The 26757-nt window shown below is 43.7% G+C and overlaps 1 protein-coding gene across 3 annotated transcripts in view; it reads right to left on the bottom strand.

The window, feature by feature from the left end:
* Positions 1 to 26757, bottom strand: part of CABIN1 (calcineurin binding protein 1) — a 94203-nt gene that overhangs the window by 27252 nt on the left and 40194 nt on the right. For 2 of the 3 annotated variants that reach the window (XM_054995928.1, XM_054995929.1), the window contains exons 21-28: positions 24760 to 24905; positions 23249 to 23510; positions 22892 to 23152; positions 22275 to 22426; positions 20034 to 20212; positions 12817 to 12996; positions 12005 to 12321; positions 9768 to 9881 (exon numbers count right to left, since the gene is read on the bottom strand). In XM_054995928.1, coding sequence (XP_054851903.1) covers positions 9768 to 9881; positions 12005 to 12321; positions 12817 to 12996; positions 20034 to 20212; positions 22275 to 22426; positions 22892 to 23152; positions 23249 to 23510; positions 24760 to 24905 — 1611 coding nt within the window. The remainder of the gene's footprint in view (positions 1 to 9767; positions 9882 to 12004; positions 12322 to 12816; positions 12997 to 20033; positions 20213 to 22274; positions 22427 to 22891; positions 23153 to 23248; positions 23511 to 24759; positions 24906 to 26757) is intronic. The other variant, XM_054995930.1, reaches the window with a different exon arrangement.

Here is a 26757-nt window from a genome sequence, read left to right as displayed (position 1 = left end):
TTGTTTTAATGGGGAATTTTGTTTTAACTGGGGAAGTTTGGGAACTACTGAAAAAACCTCCTCTGTTTTTTTCCCCATTTTGGAATGCATGAAATCAAAGCCAAGGTTTTACTCAAAATGTGCAGTATGAAAATGTTTACATAAGGCAATCATTAGATAATGGCAAGTGGGGACTTGAGGGAGCATGTCTCTTTTTCCTCGTTGCTCCCTCAAGTCCCCACTTGTCATTATCTAATAAATCTTATTTTCTTTTCCTGAAAACCCCCTTAGCCTTTCCGCTGCTTTCTTCTCTTGTTCTCACCCACCAGCTAACCTACCTTTACTTGTTCCCATGTCTTTAGCGTTTCCTCTTTCCCTCTCTCTGGCAGCCTCTCCTTGGAAGAACTTTGGCCAAGTTGTGCAGCGCCAGTCACTGGACCCAGATGTACACTGAGGAACCTGAAAGGACTTGTGGGGTGCAGCTCACTTTCCCCTGTGTCCCTCTTCCCATACAACTTCCTCTTTTCTTCCTCCTGAACTAAATCTTTACCTGATGCCAGAAGCTCAACAGATCCAGTGCCAGGCAAGCAGCTAGGGAGGGGGCATTCCACAACTGGAATGCCAGGACTAAAGAGGCCTGCTTCTTCCAAGGGTCTGCCTCACTTCCGTTACAGCTGGCAGATGAAGCAGTGCCTGTGAATGAGACCTTAGGTGATGGGAAGGAATATATGGAAACACGCGTTTCTTCAATATCCGGAGCTCAGGCCATTTAGGGGCTTTAAAGGTCAACCAGCACCATGAACTGGACCCAGAAATAAACTGGCAACCTTGCACAGCAGGGTAGATTTTTAAAATTCTGTTTCTAAGGACTGGCAGCTGCTGGCCATCTGCTGGTGTTATTGTTTAACATTAATTTATGGCCAAATTAGATGCTACATGTAGTTGCGTGCTCCTTTTTTGTAGTCTGAATGAAAATCAGTTTGAGTAGGCTGCAACTGGAAACAGAAGAGTGGCAGAGGAGGATCTACATGTTTTTGCTCTAGCTAGTTGTCCCTATAATCCCAATCTCAAAGTATCCTTTCTCCCTGCATTTCTACTTGATTACAGCCTCCCAAAATAGTCCATCAGAAAGACATGCAATTGTGTATTGCATCTAGATCAGTCACAAGCAACATGCAAGGGTGTTGTGGAAACACCTCTTCCAAAGCTCCCATTAACTGCTTGTATGGCTTTGGATTTGTACTTAACTGATGAACTAACAAAAAAACCCCAGAAACACATGAAATCCATCTCAAAAATATGCTGAAGAATTAATAACCACAAAGACAAAAAACAATGTTATCATAATATAATTAGAAAAACAAAAATACATAGTTAACACAGAATAAATAAGTATAGATCACATTGAAAAAACTACAAAATAAATGCAGCAAATATATCAAGCTCTACAGTAAGTGCAAAGGTGCTCTAAATTCCACCAGTGCAGATAGCACTTAATATTCCAAATAAATTTCTTCTGAATAAGTTCTGTCAGAAGTCTAGACCAATCTGTTTCAACTGTTCTTTATTCATGGGAATTGTATCATCAGGAAAAAAACAATGTAGTGGTTAAGAGCGCAGGACTGGAGAACAGGGTTTGATTCCCCACTCCTCCACTTGAAGCCAGCTGGGTGACCTTGGACTAGTCACAACTCTCTGGAGCTCTCTCAGCTTCACCCACCTCACAGGGTGTTAGGTCGTGGGGATAATGATAACATACTTTGTAAACTGCTCTGAGTGGGCATTAAGATGTTCTGAAGGGCAGTATATAAATTGAATGTTGTTGTTATTATTATAGATAACATTGGGCATAGCTGGAGACATAGGAAACAATTGCCGAAAGGGACAGTAATGGCTATTCAAAGCTCAATATTTCTTAGAATATCATGGTATGCAAAGAACTGAGCCTGGTCAGAAGTGATCAGCAACAGGACTGGGGAAGGATCAGATTAAGCCACAGAATTAGCACTGGCACCAAAATGGAGAGTGTCCTTCATGAAATCAATCCTTGGGGGGGGGGGGAATTGGAAAAGTTACATCAGTTGCTGAGGTCCAGTACATGCGGAAAATTCACAATTAAGTATAAACAAGTTGGGTACCTGCAAAAAATTATTAGTGGGGGTAAACAATGAGAACTTCTCCCTTGGAGCAACAGTAGAAGCTAGATGAATCTTGGGCTATACAAGAAGCTTCCTGTTCTGAAAGGAAACGGCTTATCTGGTTCTACCTAAGCAAGAAAATGCAGGGGGAAGTTTCTAAGTTCCCCCTCCCTGCGCGCGCGCACGCGTGTGTGTGGGGGGGGGAATGCAGCATCAGGAGATTCACATCTGATAGCACATATCCAGATCTGATTTTCACGCACCTCCCATTCCAGGTTACTTTAAGCTGTTACAGGTTATGTTTGCTTCACAGCTGAAAGAGCTGGGGTGGAGGAAGAGACAAATAAACAAAAATTGTTAATTAGGAGAGGAAGGGGTTTCCTCCCCTACTTTAACCACTGTGCCAGGACTTTTCAATTCTATCTGGTCAGAACTCATTGCATCCTGACTGGTAGGTTTGCCAGCTGGCCTGGAGAATATAAGACCGGTGATCCATTAGTCCAGCATACTTTTTTCACATAGCAGCCAACGAACATGGCATAGAAAAATGTCACATGCATTTAAGAAGGGCTTAATGTGAGAAAACAGGCAGAAAAAGCTTCCTGTACCATGAAGGAAAATAGCATGACCTGCTTAATAACATCCCACTAAGCCTCTATTACAGGGAGAGGACTTTTATTCACCAGGCAGTTGGCAACCCTACAGCCTAGAGGGAATAAAATTAGAAGATGCACGCATCACTCTCCCAATACCAAAAGCTATTAGAGGCTTTGGTATTTTAAAAGCACACACACACAACCGCCGCCTTCTTAAAATGATGCCTCCAGCATTCCACAACTCCTGAAAAGTAATGAGTATCAGGGAAGTCTAGATTTTTCTTTTTCTTTTATTACAAACTAGTATTTTTATGCCTAATTGGCAAGTCCCCAGAGTATTCAAAACCCTTTAAAACAGTTTTATAAATGGTGTCAGTAACATCTTGGGAGTCTGGGTGTTCTGAAAGTGGTGTACCCCATGGGGTGACAGGAACCATAGCAGCAGAGGATTCCTGCTAAAAGAGATCCAATTAACACTCCCCTGTATTATAGGTGGCCTTGTTTCACTGCCGGCTCAGGACCATCAAGTTCACTGAGTAAATGTGCGATGGAGAAAAATGCAGTATTCTCTCTCTTGTTGATACATTTACCACTATAAGGATCATCCAACACAATTGCTTGTCCATCAGGATTCATTCAGAAGCAATTATCTGTACTGGCAGACTACTGAGCAACTTTACACACATGTTGGATTGTAGATCTCAATGAATACTTTGGAGCATATTTATTTTCAGTGTGAACTTTTGCACTGTTTACTGTATATCGTCAACTGTGTGATGTTGTGATAAAGCAATATTACTACTTAGTCATTACAATTACTAGCTCCCAATGCATGTTTTCCGAGGAGGATTTCTTAGGTCTCCAGCTCATACACACGATACGAACTGAGAGGTGGAAAAAGAGTTTCATAAGAGTGGATCAGCTAAGTAAGAGCACAGCATGGCTGGGCTGTATGGCCATGATGTGAAGCTTGGCCAGAGATGGATGTGACAAGCAAGCGGGAGCATTATCATTTCACGTCTCTGGATAGTTACTTCATGAATCACTCTCCCATTGTAGGCTCAAGCCCAGAAGTATAGCTTAAGAGTGATTTATACCTAAGCTCTTTAACAACTAACCAACTGCTATTTCTTACACCTCAGGAAGTATAATTCACAAGCCTACAGGGTGAATGTAACATTCCAGAAGGTTGCAATGTGATGATGCACAGGCTTCTGTTTAGATGTCCTAATCCTGATACAAATCCCAACATCCCAAGCAATCAATGAAAAAATGAAGCTGCTATGCATGGATGCAAAATTTACTTCTCCCCTACCAGCTTCTGTGGCAGTGGGTCTTTTTCTTCCAATTCAGGTGGACAGCACTCCTCACTGCTATGGGAGAACAAATGTTTCTTGAGAGAACACTAACAGGGTGAATGCAAAATCTGCCTCCCACTACTGATAGCACAGCCAAGATCAAGTTTGGACTTGTAAGTAAGTCCCATTGAACTCTGCCAGACTACAAAAATCAACCATCCATCCATGACAAAGACAAAAGAGGGTAAAATGACTGTATACAACAAATGTTATCAGCAGGGTATGCATTGTAACAGTAGGCTAAGCACAGATGCTGGGCACCTAAATCAGGAGTGAACTATCAACAAACCTCTTCTAATGGAACATTTAAGGTAGTGTAGAGTACCAACGTAGTGTAATGACAGACTAGGATGTAGGAGACACTGGTTCAAATCCCTGTTTTCCATGAAGCTTAGTGGATAACTGTGGGCAGGGTCCAATTAAGACATACTTGAAACAGTCCCATAGCATTACCAAAAATTGGTAATTTAGTCTTTTTAGTTTATTGTAATGGGCAGTTTGTGCATAAATCCAGCTCTGACTTTGGGTCACTTTCAACCCTACCTACCTCACAGAATTTTTCTCAGGATAAAATGGAGAAGGGAAAACACACACACTTCTGAGGGCTTTGGAAAACGGGTGTAATAAGAAACATAAGAGATCAATGACTGGGATGAATTCTGCCCAAAGGGGAGAAAAGGACTACACCTGGTTCATTTCCTCCCACAGGAACACCCCTATCCAGCATTTCCCAAATGCAACACAAAGCAAACCTAACACTGCTTTGTCACCACTGGTTGTCACCTATAGTTCCCAGCTCAAACCCATCCAATGTATCATCAGTGAGCTACAACCCATCCTGGAAAATGATACCTCTCTCTCAGAAGTCCTGGGTGGAAGACCTCTTCTTGCCTACAGACAGCCCCCCAACCTTAAACGACTTCTCACTTACAATCATGAATCGGCTAGTAGAGTTACCAGCACAGGTACCAGGCCCTGCAACAGACCCAGATGCCAGCTCTGCCCTTGTATCTACCCAGGGAATACAATTACAGGACCCAATGGCATCAACTACACTGTCTCTGGCTCTTACAGCTGTTCATCCTCCAATGTGATATATGCCCTCATGTGCCAACAATGTCCATCTGTTCTGTACATTGGACAAACCAGCCAACCTCTATGCAAAAGAATAAAAGGACACAAATCTGACATTAGAAATGGCAACATCCAGAAACCAGTGGGAGAACACTTCAATCTACCAGGACATTCCATCAAAGACTTAAAGGTCACTGTAGTTCAACAGAAACCTTTCAAAAACAAAATCCAACGGGAAGCTGCTGAATTGGAATTCATATGTAAATTTGACTCTGTCAAGCTGGGACTGAATAGGGACTATGAATGGTTATCTCATTATCAAAAGTAACTGATTTCCTTTACAGAAGCAAACTGATCTCCATATCAGAAGGAGCTGTTTGAGCGCTGTTTGCATCTACTCCTCCCTCCCCTCCTCTCCCCTATATCTGACCAGTTTCTTCTTGCCCTCCATGCATCTGACGAAGAGAACTGTGATTCTCGAAAGCTTATGCTACAATAAAGTTGGTTAGTCTTAAAGGTGCTACTGGATTCTTTTTGATACTGCTTTGTCTGTGTTGACAGCAGCCCACGCAAACGACTCCTCTAGTAAAAAGTATTTCAGGGCTTTCATTTTTTATATTCGATTTAACTACATTAAAACCCTTGAAAACCCACTAAGCTTTTGAGAGAAGAAAAGCATTTCAATATCCTCGTAAATCAGAATGCCTCCATACTGCACTAACAGCTGTTGTGAGGTCTTCCCCTTTCCGCGAGGAGTAAAGGGCCTTTTGTTTTGCTGCAGGAAAAGCCCGTGTCATGTCGACGGGGGACCGATCGCTTAGCAACTTCTCTCCTCTCTCCCTCGCCCGCGACTCCAACTGGCCAGGCGCAAACAGCCGGGGAGGGGCGCGTCGGGTGGGCTGGAGGCGCCGCCCCCAGCTCGACCACGCGAGCCCGGGAGGGGGGCGCTTCCCCACCAGCCGGGCCTGCGCGTTGAGCCCGGGGGCAATAAACAAGCCCGGGAAAGGAGCGGGCTCGCGGCTGGCCCCGGCCCGCCAGCGGCTCCAGAGCTCACCGGGGCTCCCGCCTCTCCCCGCTGGCCAGCCCCGACCGAGAGGCGAGGAGGGAGCAGGCGCCGCCCGCCAGGCGAGCCCCCAGAAAGAGCCTCGCTCCTGCCCGAGCCGCGGCCGCCGACCCGCCCGCGCTCGCTCACCCACCATCGCCGGCTCGTTCAGTACCGCTGTCCTCCGCCGCCGCCACCTGCGTCGCCCCGGCGATGTCCTGGCGGCGGCGGCTGGGGGCGCGGAGAGGGAGAAGGCGGCGAGCCGGGGGTCTCCCAGCCGCCAGGCCGCCCCTCGCCATCGCCGCCGGGCCGCCTTCGCTCTCTTCTCGGCGGGCAAGGCGGCGCCCGTCACGTGGCTCTCCGCTGCCGCCCCCGCGCTTGCAGCAGCCGCCGCCGAGCACAGCAAAGCCCAGCCGGCCCCCGCCGCGGTACCTCGAGGCTCGCCGGGCTCCCAGCCCAGCGTCGCCTCTGGAGCAGCCCTCCCGCGCCAGTGTCGGCGGCCCTGCGCGCCCGCTCCAGCGCGCAAACCCCGCCGCCGGCGCATCCCTCGGCTCCGCTGCAAAAAATCCCCCATCCAAGGGAAGCCAACCAGCGCCTGTCCCTTGTGCATCCCCCAGGCAAGGAGGACAGGTACGAGCCGGGCGCTCGTTTCGCAGCGAAAGGCATTCCGGGACCGGGCAAACCGTGGCATGAGCAGGGAGCTGTCAGGCCGCTCCCGTCCTAAAACCTGCTCAATGATCTCGCTTTTAAGTAGACCACTTTCACCTTATGAAGCCAAGCAGTTATCCTGACCGCTTAGGAGCAAGTTACCTTTATGAAAACCAGGGGCATAAAATAAGCATTTTTTAAAAAGGCCACACAGCAACCAGTTCTATTTCTATACACCTACTAAATATTTACTATTAAAGAAGGTTTTTTGAAAAATAGAACGTCTTAGTACAGCCTTCTGAGCTGTTACTTCCTTAAGCATCCAGTAGTAAAGCAGGCAGACTGTGTTAATGGCAAACGCAGCCAAGTAAATTTATATAAAACGTTCTCCCCCTTACACACACACACTTTATGAGGACTGAGCATACTTTAGCAGGTATGTAATGTAAGGGGGAAAATACCAAAAATGGCCTGCTTAAACCCCTAATTACTTTGAGAAGCCAAATTGCTCTCCCCTCCCACATACAAACCTCCAGCTGTTTCCTTCTAATAGTGAAGCTGAGAGTTAAGTACCTAGCAGGAAGGCAATTATACAAGGCCACCTGCAGCCAAGCTTGGAATTTTGGTATACTTAGGGGTTTCCTAAACTCCTAAGAACGTATAGTTTTCCTAGACTGGGAAATCAATTGGGAGGAATGCAGGGCCCAGAGGGCACTTTATAATTATCACTGACCCCACTTGAGGATCGGAGGAAAAACCTTCAGGCCTAATTAAATCGTATCTCAATCACCCAAAGACCGAGAGATGTGCATTCCCCAATACCTCCTTCCCCTAAACCTCTCTCATGAAGCACAAATAGGGAGAGGTTTTTTAAAAAAAATATCCCCCCCAAGGGTCTAAGACTGCAGGCAAACAATACTAAGATCAGCTGAGCAGCAAGGGAGAGGGTGGCCCACTCAAGCCCCAGTACATTTATAATATATCATCAATTTATTAAGGACACTATTCAGCAATTCTTCCAGTTCTCTTGTTGCTGTAGCAGGCATGCAAACTCTCTATGCTTTACCATAGTTGCCCTTTGCCAGAAAAATGCAGCCAACCACCCACCCACAGTAATGCAATCAGACGATGTTCCTGGGTCACAGGAGGAAGGTTTAGCCACTCATTCTCCTACACAAAAGTAGCTCACAACGGTAGTTCTAGCCATGATACTACTCTTTAGTACAACAAACGGCAGTGTCTAAGATGCCACAGCAGGGTTCCCCCCCCTCCTCTTTAAAGCACGTACTCAGGATAGCCACCTACAGGTTTTCAAGGAAACAAGATATATGCAAGCTCCCTTTTCTGAGAATTAAGGAGGGGGTGGTTCTACACTGCTGGAAGCAATCTGCGGCAGGGTTTAACCTGAAGGAAGCAGAGCACACCAGGCTCAGCAAACTGGGCAACAGCACAGCTTCTCATAAACATTTCATAATACACTGCATGAGGAATATGCATGATTTCACATGTCACGCTTGTTCAAAGGACTCCATTATCCCTTGCCTTCACAATGCTTGTCTGTGTAAAATCAGATCAGCTACAAGTGAAACTTCTATGCAGTTTTCATTAGGAGGGCAACTTAAGCATGTTTCACAGAGGAAGAAAATGGTATTTAAGTAGTGGACTGGATAAAAACAGCTGTTTTGTCCTCTATGGTCTCAGAATAGGGTTTCAGAAAACATGACACAGCAATCTTGGTGAAGCTAAGCAAAGATACTTTTAGCTATTAGCCCTAGTGCCTCTATAGTGAGAAATAGAGACCGAGGTCAACTATCACCTTCACACCCTGCTTACGAATTTTTCAGAGGTCACCTTGCTAGCCGCTGCAGTTAACAGATGTTGGGAAAACAGCAAGGGCTCACATCAGCATACCCAGAGGCGGAGCTGCTGCCAGGGCCCAGGGCTTCTGGCAGGGCCTACTGCAGCTGAATCCCTCCCCCCACCATGCCTCTCTGCTGCCTGCCTTCTCCACCCACTAGCAAGTGCTGTGCTTCCCATGCACTCAGCTGCAAGTGCTACTCAGCACTACCATGGAAAGTTGTGCAGGTAGTGCATGGTGGTGCTCCTGGCAGCCACAGCAGTGGAATTCCTAGCTTTATGCACTGCCCAACACCATGGGGTAAAGGGTATAGAGGTGATAGTGGGGCAAATGGGTGAGGAGGGCTAGTGATGGGCAAAGAAGGGCATGGAAGCTTGATTGTCATTCTTTGCTCTAGGTGCCCCAAAACTTCAAACCACACTGCAAGGCAGATTCTTGTTGACTGCTCTGCCTGTACATGTTAACTGCCCCTCCCCCCAGCTCCATGACCATTCAGTTTCAGAGGCCAGACAAATCTACAAGGCCTACCTACTTCCCTCAGCCATGGAGGCTACCTGGGAAGCTGAACTCCAGTACAGGAGGTGCTAATCCAGTTCAGATTGTACATTTGGAAGAAGGTAAACAGGGTTTAAAGTTTAGGGGCTGCTTCTCTCAACTGCTGCCTCCTGCCACATAATAGTTAAAAAGTCGTCAAGACTACGGTGGGATTCATATGGAATTTGGTTTGGCAGGAACTCACTTGCTGGCAGCCTTTAAAAGTCAGGCATGACTGTTAAATTACAGTTTGTACACTAGCCAGGGAACTGGATGGATGGCAGTGCCTTTTGCAAGACCAGTTTCTTCCCCCTTGGAATTCTCAGTGTGGTAGGAAAAAAGCAATTGTTTTTAGTTCCTCCCCTTAGGATATAGAGCACACATTTTGCTATACTGCAAATAAAACTCAGCTTCTGCTTTTTTTAAATAGAGACCCTTTGCTGGACTCCCACTCTTGTGTTTCAAGAAATCTTTCAGATAAAAATGTGTAGTCAAGGGTCAGAAAAGATACAAGTTTCAAACACAGAATGCATAACTTACATTGAAGAAATTGGTCTTGTTCCTCTCACAGAAGAGACCCTGTGCTGGCATGTGCTTCAGTTGCTGCCATGGGATACTGCTGCCTAGTAACACGTCTCGAGCCCACTGAAGATTCTATATAGGGCAAAGTATAATAATAATGAGCTGGAGAGGGAGGTAATGTGTATTATGGGTGCTTACTCTTGCCTCCTTTTTCCTTCAGGGACCCTCCTATTTGGTATTTCCTCTCATCACCCTGCCACTGCTCATCATACTTGCCACTGCTGCTTGCCACATGTCCCTATGCCCCTTGTGAAATTTTCCTTACAGGCTGTGAAGGTCTAATTCTGGTCAATATCCTACCGTTGGGCCCTTCTGTCTTTAGCAATCAGAAAGTTTGTGAAAACTCTTAAACACAGAAGCTCACTGCAGTTAGTGATATTTTAACATTTCATGCCAGTTTGCATAGAAGTTTCCTTATCCAGATTCTCACACTGCACTTCTGCCCATCGTTACTTATAAAATCTTTCTTCAAATTGGCAAGAAGACATCTAATGTCTGGACCGCTGTCCTATGTAACATGCAGGGAGCACAAACCATTACAAATTTTAGTATACAGAAGCAATGTTTTCACATTCTTCAATCCCACATTTTCACGCACATAAAAGCCTATCCGTGCAGCACTGTTAATTTATTATGAGATTTCTGTGTCTCCTTGCCAGTCTTGCTTCAGGCAGCATACAATTAAAATAATAATATTAATAACATTAATCGCTACCCACTCTCAACATCTACCCATCCATGTTTTCCACTATTTGATTCTGTATCAGCCTTGTCCGATAGTGCCCAAGCTTCTCACCTCAGTTGTTTTGAATTCTTAAGAAGTGTTTTACTTTTTACTTTATTATTTATTTTATTTATATCATATTTGTATTCCGCCCTCCCCGCAAGTGGGCTCAGGGCGGATAACAACCTTAAAATAATTTTAAAACGTTCCATATTAAAACATTAAAACATCATATAAAAATATAAATAATATATAAAATAAAATATATATTAAATTATTTCTTTTTGTTGACAGAGCTCCCACAAAGTGATGAAAGCAACAAGCTATATATCACATTCCAAGGAACAAAATTCAAGACTCCCAATATAAACTTAATTTGGAAACATAAACTCTGAGAAACATAGTTATGCAAACACAATGTCTTCCAAACTGTGTATGTGGATTCCAAGATGTTGCACGAAAAGCACTGCATTTGATAGCGAGTGGATTTTTGGTTTCCTAGAAATCTTTACTCTTTTCAGACCATGTTTCTAGCCCTTTTGACTTCTAAGATCTTCTAGAAAGTGTGTGTAATCAATGCCTGATGAGATCTCTGGAGCATGGAAGAGTGGGGTTTGAAAGAGAAAGATTTCACATGATCAAGAAGTGGACCTTTCAATATTTGGAATAGCTCTTTCCTCTCCTCATGACTTATAGAAGCAGAATAAATTACACAAGAACTAGGAGCAAGATATAGCTTGATATTAGATTATTTAACATGCGAGGCAATTTAACACAAACTGCATTAAATATGTGCTCAGTAGACAAGCCTAAACACAAAAGCTTCAAATGAGAGCTCAACTGATTTCCAATAAAGTCTAACCCATTTCAGCAAAGTTCTTCAAGATCAGTACTTTCTACATACAACAGTCCAGTATATAACACTCTATGGATCCTTATATAATGTGGTGTGTGACATACTGGATTATTGACAGAAGAACTTGAAGATCTTTGGTAAAATAGACTGGACATGACGAGATATCCACTCAACACTTTGTGCAATAATTCATACTGAAATGCTGGTTGTATTCAATTGTCTAGATTGAGTATGTAAATTATCTAACGATTAAGTTACATCTTGTTTTAATCCTTTGTACTCTGTTTGGGTTCCGTTTATTCGAATTAGTCTTTGCTGAACAAAGCATTTGCCTAGTGCTCCATTAACCAAATTCCAAACCAGTAGACAGCAGTGGGACTGTACAAAGATCAAGTTGTTTCCATCAGCCATATTACTTGGCTGAAAGGGAAGGGGAGAAGAGAAACTACTGAACAAGAAACAAAGTCAACTCTTCTCCCATGCCAGATCGGCTCACAGTGATAGTGGCTATGCCATCTCCATCCCAAGGATTCTGCTGTTCTATTCTAGGGACCTGCCAAGACAACAGAAGGCAAGTTGATTACTTTCCATGCACACAACATACCATTCTCTCACCTTGTGGGTTTTGCTGTATGCGTAGAGATAAGCCAACCTGTAGAGGCTTTTATAGTGCTGAGGGAAACGGCTGAGGCACAGATGAAAGGAGGTGATGCACTGCTCTGTCAGAAACTGACGTTGTTCCTCCAGATCCACTGGAAGACTCTGAGGAAACTGGTCTGCACAAGGATCAGCTTGCCTTTTAGAATCCCACTGGGAAAGTGAGGAGGCTGAGGCTTTGGAGGAGATGCCAGATGGTGCCTGAGGATCTAGCTTCTGCTCAGCTGCCTGGCAGAGTTCAGAGGTCTCTAAGGGTTCTTCTGACTTTCCTGGGACTGTCAACATTACAAAGTCAAAATCTGCTTGGAATCAAATTCAATCAGAAGCTGCTATCTTTCCCCCCATTAAAACATGCTCCAAATGATTCCCCACCCCACCCCCAATATTTGTATTCAGTGCAGGGAGAAAGGGGAATTAAGACACATTTCCTCAAGATAGACAAATTTCCTTGGGACAAATAACCCCTATCCTACTGCTCTTCTTGTTCCCCTGGCCAGAGCTATCAAGCAGAGGTGGGGAAGGAAATCAGCTGCTCCTCCACTCTTGAAGATGGTTCTAGGTCTGGGTAGAATGGAAGGAGCTATATTCTCCCACTCCTATCAGGCAGCAAGCCACTGGCCTGAATCCACATCAAATCTGGTTCAAACTCCAGCTGTCCTTTCCTTTGGCAGGCACTGCACTATCGCTGAAGTGGGAGCAAGCTTTCCTTCAGTGCGTTTATTAAGCAATAATCTCACTCATAATCTCATAATACTCTCTAGACCACATACCTCTTTCTTCCGAAGGTTCTGGGATATCTTTGCCAGCAGTAGATTCTACACAGGAAGAATAAGGCTTTGTCTCTGGAAAAGGTTTCTTAGCACTGTCTTGTGAGCTGGCAGGTTCTGTAAACATGTCTTGTGTAGAGTTAGAATCCGACAGCACTACTGCAGTGCTATCCTGACTCCTGTCTGCGTAAGAGAAACAAGGTCAAAAAAATGGAACATGTGTTCTGTGCAATCTCACCACACAGGCCCCAAACACACTCTACCTTGTAACAAGGATTTAATGCTTCCTCATCATTCTTGGCTGTGTAAAAGGCCCTTTCCTTGGTTTCAGAGTCCAAACTCTGATATTCAAGGCAGCCAAAGCATCCATCCACTTTGTCAACTCTCTCAGCCTCACCTTGCCTTCACCTTCCTCTCACTTGAGAGGCAATGTTACACTTGAGACAGAATTTGTGCACAACACCACACAGTTATCTTCAAGATCTCTCGGAAAGCAAATGGAGTGTTGTCAGGATGGAGACTCTGACATGAGCAGCAGCTTCATCCATCACCTCCATAGTCCCCTTTTGCTCATTGTGTGGAAGCTCCAAAAACAAAAAGTATCCCAGTCTAGTAGCTAAGGCAGAGAAAAATCTCCACGTGGAAGCAGCTTTAGAGAAATACATTAATGTGATTTGGTCTAGCAATAGAACAGATCTGGTATAGTATATTGTTTATAGCCAGGGAGTCACTAATTCTAATACACTTAATCATCTATGAACTTACAAAGCAGCCTTGAGCAAATTAGCATAGCTGTCACTAGTAACAAAGCCTGTTGTGGGAAAAATACAACAGGCTCTAGAAAGGGGAGAGCAGGCAGGCGGGCACTGCCTCCTCCTCTGCGACTGATCCTGGCCAGATGAAGGCGGGGGGCAGACACTGCCACCTGGTCTGCTCCTGATCACAGCTAGGTGAAGAGGGCGGGCATTCCCACCTGCTCCGTTCCTGATCCCAGCAAAGTGAAGGGGGAATGGGCATTGCCTCCTGCTCCACGTCTGATTCCAGCCGGGTGAAGGGGGGCGGGGGGAGCATTGCTGCCTGCTCCACACCTGATCCTGGCCGGGTGAAGGGGGGCAGGCATTGCCTCCTGCTCCATGCCTGATTCTGGCAGGGTGAAAGGAGGGGGGGGACATTGCCACCTGCTCCGTTCCTGATCCCAGCAAAGTGAAGGGGGAATGGGCATTGCCTCCTGCTCCACGCCTGATCCTGGCTGAGTGAAGGGGGGCAGGCATTGCCTCCTGCTCCATGCCTGATTCTGGCAGGGTGAAGGGGGGGTGGGCATTGCCACCTGCTCCACTCCTGATCCAGGGAGGAGGGACATTGCTACCTGCTCTGCTCCTGATCCCAGCTGGATAAAGGTGGGGGCAGGCATCACCACCTGCTCTGCACCTAATCCCAGATGGGTGAAGGAGGGGCTGGCATTGCCACCTGCTCTGTTCCTGATCCCAGCTAGGTGAAGGGGGGCAGACATTGCCACCTGCTCCGCTCGTGATCCTGACTGAGTGAAGGCGGGGGGTGGGCATTGCCACCTGCTCCACGCCTGATCCCGTCCTGGGGTTCCATTCGCAGTGCACTCTCGGAGTGACAGGCTGCCTCTTCTTGGCTTCCCTCCATGGCAGCACCCTCTGGAGGCACACTAGGGTAGGAAGTGAGTTGTCTGGAACATGGTTAGCCTTTTATATAGTAGGATATGGAAATAAATATGAGTCTTCCTTACAAAGGCTACTGTAGATGCTGTGATAATGCAAATGAAGCAGACTTGTAGATGTTATACAACAAGGAGCAATTCCAAATGCTTTGGAAGACAAGGGTTTTTTTTTCTCTTGCTATTTTGGAGATGCACTCTGTAAATATGATGCCATTCCAAGTAGCAAAATGTGAAGTATTACAGATGGAAAACACCCATAAAGCAGAAAACCCTGACAGAACTAGAGAGTCGCAGATAAACATTGGGGTGCTGAAGTAGATCCTGGATAGTGAGAACCAGAAATCCACTGCCAAAAATATCAAGGGGCAAGTTGTCAAACCAGCATTAGTAGCAATAAACTTCTTTAACCAGTGTATCTTCCTGCAGACAGTCATGCTGGACAGCCCTTATATTAACCACTAGAGGCCCTTGACAGAACTGAATTCTGCTAAGTGGAAGGAAATAGGGTCTAAATCTCCTGGGCCAAGGTCCAGGCCACCGCTGAGAAGTAATTCCAAGGAGGAGCTTAACTGGAGTGTAAACAGACAACTATGTGGAAGTCACAAGTAAGTGTGGGGAGGGGGGGAAAGAAGAGACATGCGGCTAATTTCAGAAGTTCCAAACCCCAGCCACTGCTGATCAGCAACATCAAGAATATAGAAAAAAGGAAGCACAACAAGTTCTACAGATATGGAGCACATGGTGCAATTGATTAAAACCAAGAAGACTGAGCATTTGTGAAGTCCATGTATGGAATTTCCAGTAAATTTGCTTATACTCTCATACAAGGAAGGGTGCTTGCTCCAAGTGGAAACACATTCCTGTATCCCTTGAACAAAATAAGCACCCGGTTCCTTGATAAGTACTAGGATTAGTTTCCCCTTCTTCCCCACAGACAGTTATCACCGACAAAGACTTTCTCTGAGTTTGCAACCAACATACAATAAACACACACACACGTAGGGGACAGCATTCACTATGTAATGTAGAAAGATCCTCTTCTTGATGAGCCGTTTCTACTAGTGCTGGATATGTGTTATCAAGAACTAACCTTCCTGCCATGGTTCCTCAAATGCAAGAAGTCACAGCACAAATGGACTAATTAATTCAGGGCCACTGTGGCCCAGGAGATAAGATGCTCAGCCAAGGGAAATTAGAGTGCAAACTACAGAAAAGTAGCTATAATCCTAATCAAGCAAGACGATTTAGCCTTATGAGACATACTTCCCTTCAACCAATGCAAAATGCAATGCTGCATTTTGCTTTCTGATGGGGGCAGGGTATCCAAAGCATAAGCAGCATCTGCCCTGATTCCTGATTGCTTTCTGGGCTTGATTCAAAGTGCTGGTGATGACCTATAAACTAAAGCAGGAACATCTCGGGTATAATGTTTCAAAAATACTACCGTTACCCAGGATCAATTTTTCCAGCTAAGCACCAAGGACACAAGGAACATTCTCCGTAGCTGCCTCTTAACCATGGAACTTCCTTCCCCTAAAGATTTGCCCAAATCCAAGGCCACCTATCTTCTGGAAGTGGAGCAAAATCTTTTTTATTCAAATGATTCTTGGTGGCTACCGCAAAGGATGAGTTAGAAAGATGAAGTTGGTTTAATTAAGCTAATTCCAGTATTCTTTTCATCTACCCCTAAACTGCACAAGCTATAAATTCAGTGATTTAGGTCACCACCCCCACCACACACATTTTGATCTGAACCCCTCCTTCAAATATGTAATCTCTTTCAAGTACCACATTCTTATTAAACACAAACAACATTTGCTTGCATAAAGAACAAGCAGAGATGGATGAAGGAAACATGTTGAAGAGGCAGAAAGATCCAATGGTTACAAATCTGGAGGACTATTTTGGAAGGAACCTTTGCTGTGGGTTTCTATAGAACAACGTTTCCATTAACCAAGCAGGGTGGTTAAGCTGCAGTTCTGACCTATAGTTCAAGCAAGCCGTGATGGGTAAAAAGCAGGGAGAGAATATCCACAGACAGTTTTAGAAAGGGCTAGGGCAGCACGGGCAATATTGATTACAGAAATACAAATGCACAGACAGCAAAAGACGACAACAGCAGACACATTTCATTGCATGAAGAGCTCTAAATGACAAGAATGAGTTTTCTGCTCTACTGGACACACAAGCCCCCTGTCCCATGCATTTATTGCATAATGTGCCAGAACTCTGCTAGTGGACACAGGTAGCTGGAGAGCAACACAAAAGACAAGTGTGACACCAAAACCAGACAAACCTTAGAAAACAATGCCTCAAAAGTTTCTTGCTCGGGGCAGCCTTTTTAAAAATTCAGATGACTTCCACTTTTTCTCATTTCCCACCTCTGCTGCCTTGACTGAAGACCACATCAACCTCTATTAGCAGATAGGGGAACTAAGAAATCCAGCCTCTTAATTTTCTAGCAGTCATTAAAAGATCTTTAATTGGTGGTAGCCAAGATGGGAAAGGGGAGGAGGGGAGAAACCAGTTCTTCAAGTTTTCCTCAAGAATCATCTTTCATATTACTCTTAGGGTTGCTATGGTTGTGTTGTGTAGTGACTTATGAATGTGTTGGATTTAATACGTACGTTTTTGCTCTATTTATTTTGTGACTTTTATGATCTGTACATTACTACATTTTTTTTCTGGAGAAGTGATATAGAAATAAATACTCTTCTGTGTTAAACAAAGGAAGTGACCCATGTGTAATACTTGGCTACTAAACAGTCAAAACTGTAGTGCCCCTAGATGCCTTGCTGCACAAGCGTCATCTCAATCATTGCCAAGTAAGTATAAGGCAAAACCTGGCTACTTATTTGGATAGGGTTAATTTCTATTCTGCACAAAGGCTGGTGTGAAAAGCCAACATTCAAAAGCTGTAAAAGGAAGTTTAAAGTCTTGGTTTAGGTCTCACACTCTGGCTATGGGGGTACAATAGTTGCATTAAAAGGAGAAGGCAGAATAAAGAATGAATGCACAAGGGAAGACAATGGGGAAGGCCAACTCTTATGCATATGCCAACAAAGGACAAGGAGAACAAGCAGCAATTGCTTATACTTGATAGGAAGAGGCAGCCACATGGAGGCAAGACTGGAGGAAATCTGTGTTTTGCATGGCAAACTCAAATGCCAGATTTGCTCCTTGCAGGCTAAAATGCTCCATAACTCAAGAATTCAAATATACTAACGCAAATCCTGCACTGCCAGCCAATTCTACACATTCTTCTATACGTGGAAAGAACACCTCATCTCATAATTGGCTCCTAACACTGATCTGGTTTGTTTAAGAGATATGTACTTTCAGGAACAGAAGTTGTCGTCTTGATATGAATTTTTTTTTGTTCAGCTTTTAACAAGATAGCTGACTCTCTGTTATACCACTGATCTGTCTAGGAGCCATTCCTGAGTTATCAGAGATGCAATCCTATGCAGAATTATTCCAACCCAAGCCCATCAGTTTCAATGGCCTTAAAGTGGAGCAACTTGGCATGGTACTGCACTGTTATAATTTACATAGCAGTGGTAGGAAATGTTGCCTTGAAGCATCTGCTTGGTGCTCATCACTCGCTGAAGATGATGCTGTTGTCTTTCTGGGTCTGAAGAAGCAATAAGCTGAGTCTCTGGCCCTGACTAGGTCCACCTCTTCCTCTTTTCCTATCAGCCATTTCCTTGATCTTGAGCAGGAGGACAGAATCCTGTAGTCCTGAAGTCGCTTCCCTGTTTCTCCACTGCAGTTGATTTCCACTGCTCCTTCATTACCTTGTTTTACTCTAGATCCTTCATGATCCTAAGCAGCTCTCCAGATAACAGACTCATTGACAATTTTTGATCTGGATTCCTCTCCCTTTTATTGATTGTTATCCAAGTCAAAGATCATCCAATGTTTTTTTAAGTTTAGCTGGCACATGTGCACAGACTTTTTTAAACAAAAAAGCTTGATGATTTATATTATTTCAAATATTGTTAAGATCATCCAAATATCAAGGTGTTAGGAACAAAAGCATCAACATTACAAAAAATTTTTTTAAAAAAACATTCAAAGCTCTCTCTCTTTTGGCAAATTAATAGTTTTGCAGGCTGGCTACAAGCAAGCTGTTTCCAAATTATAATCTAAAAATAGTGGTATTCTTTTCAGGTAGATGCTGACTGAAATGCAAGCATCAATATTTTGTTGAAGACATCAGTAGTCCTCCATTTAAAAAACTGGTTTAATAAATGCCAATATGAACCGAAGCAAGACAAAATGGACAACTTGAGCATGAAGCTGCACTGCTTCAGACCATTAGGGCCTTTCTCAGCCCTAGCTGTCCAAGCCACTATTTCACTTTTCTAGGTGAACAACAACGCTGATTATAATTTGCAGCAGGCGTCTAAATTATGCCACACTTTGCAGGTGCTCTTTGGAGCAGTTATTACATTTTGCCTTCCCAGAAGGCACTCAAAATCTTTATCTTTCATTGCTGTGGCAGCCTCAAGAACATTCACTTTGGCTATGATGGCAGGTTTAGGAAGATGTAGCTGCTCTTTCAGTTTTGTGGAAGGAGTTAATCTTGCTGTTATGCAGCACAGCCTGTAATGTGTTGCTTTAAAACACACTATCCAACATATTCCACCCACACGAAGTGATTCTTGCAACGCAGGCATGGTCTGGTCTACGCACACCATCAGAACTCAAACATACCTCACTTCCTATTTTAGAGCACTGAATTTTTTTGGCACTAGAGGCTTTTTATGTATTTTTGGAAACTGCAAGTATATTGATCCTAATTGAGCACAGCCAATACAATGAACATTCTTACAAAGCACAGCTGTATGGCAGCCCCACCGTGCAAGTTCTCCAGCTCAAAATGCTAATACTCAGAACAGCAGCTTTCTATCATACATTTGGTTGTGTTGCTACCACAATGAATCACGATGCCAATTTTATGTTGATGGTATTTTGCCAGTAAGACTATCATACCAGCCAACTATTCACACAAGGCTTTCTGGCAGGACAGAATTTTATCACCTACAGAGAAGTACTCGCCACTTATAGGAAATCAAAGGAAAGAAAGAAATAACAGAAGAGAAAGTCAGTGGAAGCCATTCTACTTCACACTGTGAATCTGACACACCCACACAGTTGCCACCTTCCTTCTTCCCAAATGGCAGGAGCCTGGATTTAAATACTGTGTCAGGGAAATATTTCTGTACCAGGTAGATCCAGACCTTTTACAGCCCGACTATGAAACGTGTTGACTTTGGGAGCCCTCAGCATCTAAATAGAGTATTAAACAACCTTGCATACAAATTGCTCAATGGTCCCTCTCATTTAGGTTGGATGGAAGGTAACAACTGACCACTGTGGATTTATGAGGTTAATGAGTTGCAATATTGCCCGTGTTACCAAAGACCCATCACCCTCCTCGAAGCAAGCGAATTGAAATTCCCAAGTGAAATCCCCCCATGATTACAGCACCTCTGTGTGCTGGCAGTATTGAGAACAGGGACTGTACCATCCGGTGTTGCCTGCTGATGGTTTTTTTTACATTTGACGTAATCGTGGTCAACTGGAGTAGCTGTGTAGGGTGGGGATGTCAGACCTGGACCGGAGGAGGAGGGGAGGGAAGTCCCAGGGCCTGGCACTGTTCCAGCAGAAGAGTGAGAATCTTCATCCACCATGCAAAGTTTTTCTCTGATGGAAGAACAAGACAACAAGAAGAGAAAAAGATTGTACAGATATACAGTATGTCTTACCTGATCACTGTCAATTATTAACCCTAAAAACACAATTCTATTACAACTTTAACAGTGTATTGTCGAAGGCTTTCACGGCCGGAGAACGATGGTTGTTGGGGGTTTTCCGGGCTGTATTGCCGTGGTCTTGGCATTGTAGTTCCTGACGTTTCGCCAGCAGCTGTGGCTGGCATCTTCAGAGGTGTAGCACCAAAAGACAGAGATCTCTCAGTGTCACAGTGTGGAAAAGATGTAGGTCATTTGTATCTACTCAGGAGGGGTGGGGTTGAGCTGAGTCATTCTGTAAGAGTTTCCCAGGGTGTGGAATGCTAATGGCGGGAGGCTTCATTGTATCCTGAGGAGGTTCTTTTGCATATGGATTGGGGCTTGATGTGCTAATCTTCTCTGCAGGGCTATTGTCGGGTGTGGAGTGTTTTGTTGGCCTGGTGTTTTTCAGAACTGGAGCCCATGCTCTGTTCATTCTTAAGGTTTCTTCTTTCCTGTTGAAGTTTTGCTTATGCTTGTGAATTTCAATGGCTTCCCTGTGCAGTCTGACAAAGTAGTTGGAAGTGTTGTCCAGTATTTTGGTGTCCTGGAATAAGATACTGTGCCCTGTTTGAGTTAGGCTATGTTCAGCCACTGCTGATTTTTCAGGCTGTCCAAGTCTGCAGTGTCTTTCATGTTCTTTTATTCTTGTCTGGATGCTACGCTTTGTGGTCCCGATGTAAACTTGTCCACACCGTATACCCTGCAGCTGTGGACAAGTTTACATCGGGACCACAAAGCGTAGCATCCAGACAAGAATAAAAGAACATGAAAGACACTGCAGACTTGGACAACCTGAAAAATCAGCAGTGGCTGAACATAGCCTAACTCAAACAGGGCACAGTATCTTATTCCAGGACACCAAAATACTGGACAACACTTCCAACTACTTTGTCAGACTGCACAGGGAAGCCATTGAAATTCACAAGCATAAGCAAAACTTCAACAGGAAAGAAGAAACCTTAAGAATGAACAGAGCATGGGCTCCAGTTCTGAAAAACACCAGGCCAACAAAACACTCCACACCCGACAATAGCCCTGCAGAGAAGATTAGCACATCAAGCCCCAATCCATATGCAAAAGAACCTCCTCAGGATACAATGAAGCCTCCCGCCATTAGCATTCCACACCCTGGGAAACTCTTACAGAATGACTCAGCTCAACCCCACCCCTCCTGAGTAGATACAAATGACCTACATCTTTTCCACACTGTGACACTGAGAGATCTCTGTCTTTTGGTGCTACACCTCTGAAGATGCCAGCCACAGCTGCTGGCGAAACGTCAGGAACTACAATGCCAAGACCACGGCAATACAGCCCGGAAAACCCCCAACAACCATTTAACAGTGTACTCTTTTTATCATGTCCCGTCTCTATTCTTCCTCTGAACCACCAATCTGCAAGCCTCTCTACACTCCCTCAGTTAACACTCTCCCCTCCTCTGCATTTCAAAACAGATGTTCTTTTTTTTCTGTGTCACAATGTCTGCTCCGTCTCTCAACTGCCTCCTTCTCCTTGATCCCCATCCAACAGGTTTCTACACTGTTTTCAAAAACCTTTTCCCCAATTCACGGTATTCTCTTCTCCCCACAGCACCACATCTCCTTTTTCTGCTCTGATCCCCACTCCCATCAAACAAACTTCACCTTGTGATGTCTAGTAAAAAACCAAAGCTTTCAGATTGTCTCAATGAATACTCTTTACAAAAAAAAATTTCATATTGAGAGTTCACCCATTTTTCCCTGAAGTTCAAATTTTAAGATTAGCTCATTAAAGGCATTGTATCACTGTGATTAATTCTGCAATCCCACCCTACGGGTTTCTTCACCAGAATAAAAGATCTTAGGATGGAACAAATAAGCCTACCAAGCGGGCACAATACAAGAGGCTATGCAACATAAACATTGTAAGGATTTCTTTGCAGGCACATGGTCACCAATAACGGAATGTCACACTGGAGTCCTCTGAGCACTCACTTTTCAGTGATTTTGGGAGTATTCTTCTCCTCACCCCTGGCAAATGGCCCTTCAGCAGCTTCCTTCATAAAAGTGACAAGTAGTTCTGCATCCACTCCAGAGTCAGGCTTTCCCACTAGCTTCAGGATAGAGGCATGAAGTCGAAAATACACCTAGGAGAAAGCAGTGTACTGCCTGGTAAGATTCTGCAAGGTTTTAAAATTATTTCAAAATCCTAACTAAATATATAGTTTCAAACCATCTGTAGTAAACCACACATCAAACGGCTGCTTAGAGTAGGCTCAAAGACAGCCACACATCTGGATGCCCAAAACAAGACAAACAGAGGAGAGAATTTGGAATGAAGAAAATTAAGTCATTTAATTTTTTTAAGCTGCTAATGTACCTCAAAATATCTAACATATGCACACATAGGAAGATGGACAACTACCCTAAGGAACAGGAGCAAAGCTGTGCTACTATTTGCAAGAACTACTATCAGAGGCATATGAGCATAAAGCAAAACTAAAGAATACTTGCAAACAGTTTTGATGCTCATAGCTTTGCATTTCTGGTTATTAGGACTTTGCTAGTCTCAGAGGCTAAACTTTTCAGTGCCTTTTATTTTCGTGGTTTACCTCCAGGGCCTCCATTGCAAGTTCTGGGGGGTTATGATAGTGTATCTTCTTGGGATACCTGGCCGCTTCCTCATGGAGGAAGTGACCTGCTTGTTTGTAATGAAGAAGGTAGACCACAGGAGGTTGCTTCTGCTTCTCAGCAATCTTGCCCAGCATGTAATGGATCAGCCATTCCTCTTCATCCCCATCACCTTCACATTGAGAAGCTGATGTGAAGCAGTGCTTTGCTGTTTCCAACATGCTATCACGTCGGCCTTCCATCTGAAAGAAGTAGGCATAAGGCTAGTCAGCAACAGTACCTGGTCAACTGAGGACAACAAATTGGTTTGAATCTGCAGCCTACAAGTTTTGACTCACCTGCTGCACCACCTCAGGTGGTAGTTCTGACTTCCACTGCTTAAGCTGCCTGGAAGCAAAAGAATGCAGGGCATAGGACATGGTACCGTACTCAATCCACAGGGAGAGGTTGGAGCTATCGATTTCAAGGGCTCTTTTGAAACAGTTCAGGACTGGAGTGGAGTGCTTCCAAATGGGGCCATCACTCTTCAGTTCATTGGAATTCAGTTTGTCTTGAATTCGACTTGCCCGAGCTAGAGCCATGCCAGCCCAAGAGTCAAACCTGAAATAAAAAAGAAGCACTTCATGGAACATGAATCAATCAGGACAGTGGTCATGCAACTCAGCAAGATGCACTGGTTTAAAAATTATCTATGATGTGTTGTTGCCTGTGCTTGTGATACCATCAACTGTTCTGACCCTGTCACTTAATCTTCTACACCGCTATACACGATAACCAGATGTTTGTTTATTCTGTAAGCCTTGTACCTTCACATAATTGATCATGATAGTTTGTTTACAAGCCATATTTCTGTTTATCCATTTGTATCTACATGCTATTTAGGACATGTGCTTTTATCTTGTTCCTTCTTTAAGGAATATGGCTACATCTTCTATTCATAGAGATACCTTTGGAAGGATCAATCCAATTTGGACATGGCAAAATTATAAAGAGATTAGTATTTACAAAATCATGTAAAAGCCTTAAACAGCTTAAAATAGTACTGCTATCTGAAGACATGCTTATAGTATAATTTCTGGAGTTCATATCACTCAAGTCCTTATAACAATTCATCCAGAAAAGATAAAGAGACTTGTTGCTACTATATGTTTGGTACTTTATTTTGGTATAGAGTTAGTCCAAAATGGATCATTATGTTCAGAGCTTGGTCAATTTTCTGCAGCAATCTAGAATAGCCATGCAGTGTTATGAGCTTAAAAATTTCTTTCAAAGTCATTTGTGAAGGTATCATCCATCCGCATCTTCCTTGTCACCCTGCATATACAATTGATCTGACATGGATGCCTTATTTCAATCAGCCTATACCAGTAACTTATTTTCGAAGGCTCTTTTTGGATACTGGCTGGCCTCCTAGTATGCGCAAATTTAAATATAACCTCACATACCTAGATCCTCATGTACATCAGGGATCTGAAGAGTAGAAGATCGTGGGTGAGGTTTTGAAGATATAAAGAAGCAGACTAGCGTTCAATTAAAAAGGAACCCTCCTTTGGAGCAGGGCTCACCCCATAGCTCAAAATCTCAAATCTCCTCCTCTTTGAAGATAAGGTTGTACATACCTTTAGATTGATCAACAATCTGACCATCTCCAGGCCAGTACATTCTAAGTATCTGAGTCAATACAGCACAAAGATAGGTTTGAAAGTGAAGGTAACTCATTTCATTCATTTACAAATGCTCCAGACTTGGTTGGGGGGGGGCGGGTACTAGAAATTTAAGTGACAAATATTGACAGGGCATTGGCTGGCAGGCAGAGGAGTGCTTTTGGGAATTCACTACATTTTCTGACCTGTTAGGGCAGATGCAGATGTCATGCATGTAGAACTTGATGGCCTTGGACTGTTCTTTGTTCTTGAAGTGATAATCTGCCAGGAGGTAGTAGAGCTCTGTCACAACAGGTGGAGAGTAATCTGCACCCTCAGGAAGAGCTGGCACCTAAAGACCAAGCAGAAAAGAACATTGATAAGCCTATTCTCTTCAGTGGCTGAACGGAATCTGAGTGGGCTATCCTCCCATTTGTCCTAATTGTACTATTACCTAGTCATTTCCCAGGAGAGGAGGATTTAGAATATTGCATAATGAAGAAAAAGCAGAATGTACACAGTATCAACAACTGGTCTTATATACCCACACTGCAATAAAGTTGGCAGAGAATGCCTTACAAAATTGCCCCTACTCTATCAAGCTAATTACAACATGTACTATAGCTAGCTTCTTGACACTCTAATTTTCAATACCTCACCCACTCTCTGCCTAGATTATAAAGATTACTTCCTTTTTCCACTCTTTGTACCTGACGAAGAGAGTTTTAACTCTCAAAAGCATTTACCTTGGAAATCTAGTTGGTGTTTTAAGGTGCTAGTAGATCTGGATCTTGGTCTTCAAAAAGAAAATAGGGAGCACATAGCTAAAAACATTAACAATAAGATTTTTGATATAACAGACTAAAATGCCTTCCCCTCTGGTATAAGGATGCTATATTAAATACATTAGAAACAGGACACTGGCCAGAGATGGTGTATGACTTTTGTACAACAAAGAATTAAAACAGAGAGATTGCAGAGAAACTGAGTTTGATCTTTGCATCAATTTTCATTGACAAAAATGTGAAGCAGTTACCTATGCTGGAGCTGCCATTTTAAGAAAGAATAATGGAAGAATTAACTCAAATAGAGATGAGAATAGCAACTCTAGGGTTACTGGACAAATTAAGATCTAACATGTTACATGGTCCAGCTGGCATATACCTGAGGATTCTTAAAGAACTCAAACATGAAATTGTAGATCTCCTAAAAATTATGCAACTTGTCACTAAAAATCAACCTCTTTTTCAGAGCACTGGAGGGCAGGAAAAGTAATAAGAACTTTTAAAAAGGAATCCAGAAGAGATTGTAGAAAATGGCCTAACATCTGTTCTGGATAAACTGGTAGAAATTGAATTATTAAGCGCATAGAGGAACAAATCCTCCTGAAAATGAATCAGCTTGGCTTCTGCAAAGGGAAACTCTGTCTCACAGTTTTTGGAGTTAAAAAAGTACATGGACAAGGATGGTCCAGCAGACGTTATATACTGGGACTTCCAAAAGCTGCTGACATTTCCTCACAAAAGCTCCCCAATAAACTTAGTCACAATATAAAAAGGACTGGTCCTCTGAAGGATTAGAAACTCATTAAAAAGGAAACAGAATGTAGGAATAAAAGTAGACAGTTCTCACAACTGAAGGAAGCAGTGAGATTTCACAAGGATCAGTATTGGGTCTGGTGCTACTTTATTTGTTCAGAAATGATCTGGAATCAGGTGAACAGCAAAGTGGCCAAGTTTGTAGATGTCATGAAATTATCCAGGATGATGAAAACCAAAGCAGATTGTGGAGAGTTCCAAAAGGTTGTCTTTAAATTGGGTGACAAATGTGACAACTGAGGTTGTTAGTGAGTGTAAATCAATGCATATTTGGGCAAAAATTCTTTACTACACTAGGTCTGAAGTGGTGACGACTATGAGAGACATCTTGGGGTCATGGTGGATAGCTCAGTGAAAATGCTGACTCGTTGCTGTGGGGATGGTGAGAAAGGCAAATTCCAAGACGGGGATTGACACTAAATGCTGCCAGCAACGTAATGCCTTTGTATAGATCTGTGAAGCGTTATTTGAAATATAGCATATAGTTCTGATTGTCATATCTTTAAAAGGGTAGCGTAGCACTGGAATGTGTACAGAGAAGGGCAACCCAAATGATAAGGAGTTGAAGCAGCTTTTAAGTGAGGAAAGGCTAAGAAGTTTGGGGAT

This window comes from Eublepharis macularius, chromosome 13, assembly GCF_028583425.1.
Source record: "Eublepharis macularius isolate TG4126 chromosome 13, MPM_Emac_v1.0, whole genome shotgun sequence".
NCBI lineage: Eukaryota > Metazoa > Chordata > Lepidosauria > Squamata > Eublepharidae > Eublepharis > Eublepharis macularius.
The sequence above is the reverse complement of the archived record's forward strand: the minus strand, read 5'-3'. Positions and strand labels throughout refer to the sequence as shown.